The 7,144-nt window shown below is 37.1% G+C and overlaps 1 protein-coding gene across 1 annotated transcript; it reads left to right on the forward strand.

Annotated features, from left to right (window-relative positions):
- The first annotated feature begins 1,384 nt into the window (after window positions 1-1,384).
- Window positions 1,385-4,069, forward strand: LOC129597062 (trans-1,2-dihydrobenzene-1,2-diol dehydrogenase-like). The gene is made up of 6 exons (XM_055494492.1): window positions 1,385-1,644; window positions 1,939-2,050; window positions 2,325-2,488; window positions 2,598-2,850; window positions 3,315-3,440; window positions 3,881-4,069. The coding sequence occupies exons 1-6, from the start codon at window positions 1,552-1,554 to the stop codon at window positions 3,922-3,924; spliced, it is 792 nt and encodes a 263-aa protein (XP_055350467.1). The 5' UTR covers window positions 1,385-1,551; the 3' UTR covers window positions 3,925-4,069.
- Window positions 4,070-7,144: the final 3,075 nt, after the last annotated feature.

The raw sequence follows: 7,144 nt of genomic DNA on the forward strand, positions 1-7,144 counted from the left end.
TTACAAGCTGCTGCATCCAGCATAATTGAGCAACTAAGGCGAACATTTTTCAATGGCTCGTTTTTTTCTTAAAATTAATTAAATTTCAGACATATAATGTTCTTGCAATTAGACACTGTAGTGATTACCTACTGTACTTAAATCGTTAAGATGCTTTACGCCTACCAAGTTCAGTCTTATTATTGTACGGGTACAACTGCAGTCTGCACGTATGTAGCGGCACCTTACCGTGCTGCGGATTCCAATCAATGAAAACAAATCTATCGAATCTCGAAGTGAAGTGATTGCCATGATTGTAACAAAAATTATGCAAAACCTAGCGGAAAGGTATAAAATATTACTAACAGCTGGTTGTATTGAAAATACCCCGCAATTCAAGTGCGTGAAAATTCACTTTCATGATCACAAGCTATTCATTCGTTGAATTAATGTGTGTTGTAACCGACGGAGTTGGTGAGGGTTCTCCTTAAATGATAAATGACTGCAGGTTTCTCCATTTTGTCTGTGTTACAATTATGTAGGCTGTAGTGATGAGCAGATGGAGCACCTAGATAGATGAATATACGATATAGAATTTTATAGCTCCAAAGTACGAACGTAACTTCCAGTCGTCTGCGTTGTGCAATTATAGCTGCCGGCAAATTGCTGCAGTATTGGTATCTCCAAACATATCCCCGACCACGTCAGTACAGTTTTTCTTCTGTATAGAAAGATAAGTAATTGATTGGCTACATTATTTCTGGAAGTAACATACACGTACATGTACTTACTGTGTACTTCAATATCGTTAATGGGCGCCGATTAATTCCACTTAATCAAATTATATGGAGTAAAGTGCCTTATACTTTTCGATAATTATTATAGCAGTCTTAAATTTGTATGTGAATATTGTTTGTTATTTTAATATTTTCATTAGACCGAACATTAATTAAAAAAGACAGCGCCAGTACTCATAAAAACAGAAAGGTGTAAGTAATTAATACTAGTACTGACTTTGTTTTTGACTCACAATGTACCCCTATTTTGTGTAATAAAAACCGGAACTGGAAACATTACTGTATATGACTGCGGTTTGTGTAATTTATCTCTTACAATATTGTCTGAAATTTTAAATTCTGGTGTTACCTGATCATGCAAGTTTGGAGCATGACAAATCGTAGTTTCACAAAATTTAATTTGAATGAATATCTGACTACTCGTAGGGCTGTTCAGATACAGAAAATGGAATCAATAATTATCTGTTATCCTGTCATGCCAGAAGTGGCCTTGTGCAATTATCAGAAGCCATTGTGTTTGTAATCTGTGAGAAACGACATGAACACAATTTACAGCAGTCCCCTAGAGAAATATTACACCCCGTACCTAGAGTAGCTATAATTCACCGACGCGACATTTGTGAAGTTGTATTAATCGAGCCTAGTCTAGGCCTCCTGTTAATTTTCAGAATTATTGTACGCAGCTTGTTTCGTTTTCTAAGCACCACTGTTCCATACATAAACGGGATATTCTCCCAATTTTTGCTATCTTGCTTGCTTCATATTTTATTTTATAATGGCACCACTGCGATGGGGTTTAATCGGAACCGGGAATATCAGCAATGATTTTGCTGTGTCCTTGCATAGCCTTCCCAGAGATGAACACGAAGTGTGTATTACTTACTGTGTACAGTTTTAGCACGCATCCACAATGATCTGAACCTGCAGTATAAGACAGAGTACTAAGAGTATGAACTACTTTAGATGAACAGTTACTTTATGAATGTACGAACAGCTACTTTAGATTATTGAATGTATGTATGGAAATTTTAACGCGAAATTGTTATGAACGATGTGGAAATCTCTTGTCTTTTTTGGTATCCTTCTCCGCGAGGAAAAATGACAGAAATATACGAACTTCAGTTGCAGTGCCTTTTCTGCATAAACTGTTAATGATTTTTAGATGGTATGTGTTTCTGCTGGAAATGCGGAAAAAGCCGAAGCGTTTGCGAAAACGTTTTCCATTCCCAAGTTTTATGGGAAATACGAAGATGTGGTGTCGGATCCCAACGTTGGTCAGTATTGTTTGCGAAATCTATTATCAATAATTATCGGTAACCAGTATCAATTTTGGTGCGTTATATTGAACATTTACAGCCTAAGCGCTGACTGTCAATTACCGCGATACAGTACCTTTATAATTATCCTGTAGGTCAGTAAATCGTTTTAAAATTAGAAGAACTGAGCGTATTAATTTTGAGCCATATACGTATGCACTAACCAGTAAGTAGTGATTGTAGTTTGTAAATCAAGTTATTAAATTTCAATTGGGAGTTGACCTTTTCCTAGACATCGTTTACGTGGGAACGGTCAATTCCAGCCATTACCAGCTATCAAAACTAGCCCTTGAGAACAATAAACACGTGCTCTGTGAAAAACCGCTGACCCTCCTGTTGAAACATACCGAGGAGCTGATCGCACTAGCAAAACAAAAAGGAAAATTCTTTTTAGAAGTAAGTGGCAAGGGGTTACTAGAAGGAAGTTATTTGGATAATTCCATTTCTCCCCATTATTGATCTAAAGCGCTAAGTCTTAAAATTTACTTGTGCAATTATATCGAAGGGCGTCTGGAGTCGTTTCTTTCCATCGTACAGAAGGCTGCGCGAAGAAATTGCAGCTGGAACAATTGGCGACATAAAATTTATTTCCGCGAGCTTTGGATTAAATAATTGGATTGTGGATTTATTTGCCAAGAAAGACCGGGGAGGCGGGAGTATGATGGACATTGGGATCTATCCAATCCAGTTTGCCGTCGCTGTTTATGGTTCGGAGATTCCAAAAACGGTTAAAGCGTGCGGCATCTTAAGTCCAGGCGGTAAAGGCTTTGTAAAACATAGAAATTGAACGCCTACAATTAACTGCATATTTCGGCGAATTTAAACCGGACAGATATATGAAATCTATTATATCATAAAATTAACGTAATAATTTTAAAATATGCGCTTTGTAGTCACACAATACTGGTGTATTTATATTAATTTGCTGCTCCATTAAAATATTGCTGTATTTTGTGCACTGCATGTGTAACGAACGCGTATGTGCAGAGCAATGCCATAATTAACTCACATAGATCTCACCGATAGATATACTGTAATATTATTTGACAGAATTATGGGGATTGTTACATCTGCAATACACATATCGCATACACATATTGCTTACACATACTATTACAGAAAGTAAGTATTTTTTTAATTATGTAGTTGTAGAGCTGTGAAATTGTTGAAAAACTTGCTGCATTATACTGTACCTGTGCACTGTATTGAACTTGTACTGCAGGTGTCGACATGTGCGAATCCATAATCTTGCAGTACGAAGACGGTAGGATGGCGCAGTTAATGTCAAGCTTTATCAATGATCCACCAAATGATGCGCACGATTTTTGGGAGCAAAGGAAATATAAAGGTGATAAAACACTACAATTAAGTCCGCTCATCTATGGTGGTTTTTCTGATAAGCTGATGTACATAGTTGCTCGAAATCTATAGTCAAATCATATATTAAATAAACAGTGCCATACGAATTTTACTAGTTCTCAAAAATGGCTCACATTTATGACCATATTAATGATAAAGCACGAAGGAAAAGGTTGTTTTAAAGTTTTGATAAATTTCTTGAAATTTATAAGCGTATCTTTTGTATACTTTTTAGTATAATTATCAAGCATAAACAGCAGGGATAATCATGAAGTTTGGATAGTCTGTTACATACAGTCAGTTATACAAGCTATAACAACTATACTCTATATATACTACATACCGTGCATAATATTGTATCTTTATTGTCCTTATTGTGTTCTTGTGATTTTTATAATTTTACTTAACAAAATTTAATTCTCTTCTCAGCTTCCAAATCCCATGTGGTGTCCGTCAGAGATTGTCATCAATAACGAAACGTTCAAGTTTCCTTTGCCGGAGGTTGATATGAAGACTATGTATACAAATATGTCCGGATTGATATACGAAATTCAGGAAGTCCGGCGTTGCATAACCGAAAATTTGACAGAAACTCCATTAATGACGCACAAGGAAAGTCTGGCAATCGCTAAAATTATGGATGCGGTTAAAAAAGAAATTGGTTTAACTTACGACGATCTGTACTAACGAATGAGTTAAAAGATTGGTTCATTAGAGTTGCATTGAGTTTCAGCTTTATACTGCGAACAACCTAAAGAATATAATAATAATTATACAGCAAACGTATTTATCCATACTACTTCTATACATAATACAGGCTAAAGTATATTGCAGTATGTTCGTGTCTGCTTGCGATACATGTCGCCTGAAATTGAACATTAACATTTTACGCTACTGTTCATGTGCAGGGCATAGTGAAATAAAATTAGACACTTTTAGACCGTTATCTTTAGTTAAGTATGTTTTTGTTTTTGTGGTATTATGATTATATTTTGCTTACCATTTTGGCAACCGTTAGTACGGTATACGCACAGACAACCAACCTTCCACTGAAACAATAATAATTCTGGCCTTATGCCAGCCGCAGTGCTGTTTTATTGAGATCTTTGGTTGAAATAACGATTTTGCATACACAAAAAATGACAGAAATGTGCTCTCGCACAATCTAACTATCAGCTAGTATATACAATACAAAGCGTGCATCACGTAATACGGCAGTACTTAGTGAGGAACTTTGAAGCAGATATTATTGTAGCAATCATGTTACGTAATGCGTAGGTACGGCAATTGCAAATATATACAAAAAATATGGCATGCATCTGCTTCACATTTAAATAGTAACGTTCCGCTATTATATTTGCCCAATTGCTCCAAAACATCTTCCACAATGTTTCACATCCCCGTTGTTAGAGCACTTGCATGGACTTCTGCATGGCATATTTCCACCAGGACCGCATTTTGCGCCGCTACAGCTTGGAGCTTGACCATGAAGCATCCGGAAAAATTCTAGAAAAATGAGGTTTCGCGATGTTCAGTAACATGAGAAAGGACGAAATTTACAGTAGCAGGTATGTAAGCCCTTTCAGATGCAAAAGCAGACCAGGAAATAAGTTAAATTTTGAAATAATTGTACCTCGAGCAAGTGTATGAGCCGGTACCGTTACCGCGGCGGGCGGATCGTCATAATCATCTGCGCAACATAAGGTCATAAACGCACAAGCTCCAATAAACAGCAACACAATTTGGTGTATGTGTCTCATTTGTTAAAACAAACGCACAAGACTCGACTTCAAGCACGGAATTTTGTTATGACCTCTCAACAGGTTATAGCCAAGCTGCACAGGTGATCTTCGGTAATTGTTATTGTTCTTCCTTTATATACGGAACCTAAAGTTTTGCTGTTACATTTTCGTTACGTAAAATTTGTGCAAGATCAGTGATACAGTGCCTACATAAAGGCATTCCAAACTGCCCTTTGGGATTGGCTAATGTCAGAATAACTTTTCTTATTTACTTTTGTTTAGCCGCCGGATATATTTAGAGTGACTTTTGCAATTTTCTGTATTGGCCAGTGCTCCACTGACAATCCAAGAATGATTTTGTTAAATTTAAACTGCTTTCACTTTCTTTAACTTCTCGTATTTGATTTTTTTTTTTGGTTTAAATTAAATTTCATGCTGCTGTATCCCCGGCCTTTCGGAGAGGTTCCGGACGAGAACGCGCGCGACGCAAGTATTTTTAAAGGCTTTATAATGCTCCAAGGCCAGAAGGACGATGGCACATATGGTACCGTAAAATGGATGCGCTTTTAGGTAGAAGTATGTAAGCTAATTATGCAGAATGCAATTGATCAACACGTAAAATCTCCACTTAGTTTGCAGTGTGCATATGTGAATGAATTATGAGACTGTTAAAACACACATTAGTATTACTATTATTATAGTTGTGGTACAGTCCCACTATAGTAGCCGAACCGATAAGTACAGACACCTTACCAACTGGAAAATTTTTTAATTACTTCTGAAAATTCCGCACGATCTTGTTTGTGCACACTAATCGTACGAGTACAACTAAGTACATTATTATCCATCCCATTCCTATGTCAACATTCATGCGAGAATTTTCAAAAAATCTGTTATACTACTTGGATTCTGACAGCAGCAACTGTTGAACTATGGTTGCACCGTGAGCCTAAATTTCTTTACGACGACTGCATTCACAAGTGCAAAAAACATCGGCACGCTTCTGATCTTGAATCTGACAACAACTAACAAGCAGCGATCGCAAATCGCGATGCACATTAACTATTAGCCACAATTTACACGCGAATCGACCAAGTAATTACTGCGACCTGATTTTCTTAACCCGGAAGTATTAGTGAAATGCAGTTTATTCCGCGATTTCTCTGACATTACTGCAGAACAGAACACGATCCCAAGCAAAATATTGGATTATCGTATTGTAGTAATGCATGCTACTGTAGCGCATTCTGAGCAGGTAGACTTTTTCCAAACCGCAAATGCTTAGGTTGTATATGCCTTTATCACTTTAAAAATGGTTTTACTCTATAAACAATGCCATAAACCATGAGCAATTTGCACATTCTTTTTTACGTTTTAAATCTCTCCTTTTTCAACATCGCAGTTTAAGCTAACTGCCACGAACTTGCAGCAAAATACAGCCAGTTATACGAGCAATAATACGGTATGCGTATATAACTGATAATCGTTATCACATAATGAGGAGAAAATAAGATCACTGTGGTTTTTAAATTCTACACATATAGAGAATTTCATTTACTGCAGCTATAAGAATGTAATTTAACTTGTTAATTTCTGTGCAACAGTATAAGAGTAAACTTCGCCTCGTGGTGGTGACTCGACCTTGTAACAGCGCGCGCCAGCGGCTATTGTCAGCTGTATTCACTTTGATAATTTCCATTTGGCAGAAGTGCTGGCGTTTTTTGCCGTCGTGCACGAAACTAGAGAATAACGAGAACACTTTCAGTGAAAAACAGACAGTATTCAATTAGGAAATCAGTAGGGTGGAAAGACATACAACAATCTGTCTACCACACATAATAATAATACTGCAGCAGTGTGGGGGCAGCCGCCACAAGGTCTCGAGAAATTTAGAGCACCCATCATCTGCGCACTTCAGTTGTGGAGATACCAGATGCAACCACAAAAAATT

This window comes from Paramacrobiotus metropolitanus, unplaced genomic scaffold, assembly GCF_019649055.1.
Source record: "Paramacrobiotus metropolitanus isolate TYO unplaced genomic scaffold, Prichtersi_v1.0 Parri_scaffold0000100, whole genome shotgun sequence".
Taxonomy (NCBI): Eukaryota; Metazoa; Tardigrada; class Eutardigrada; order Parachela; family Macrobiotidae; genus Paramacrobiotus; species Paramacrobiotus metropolitanus.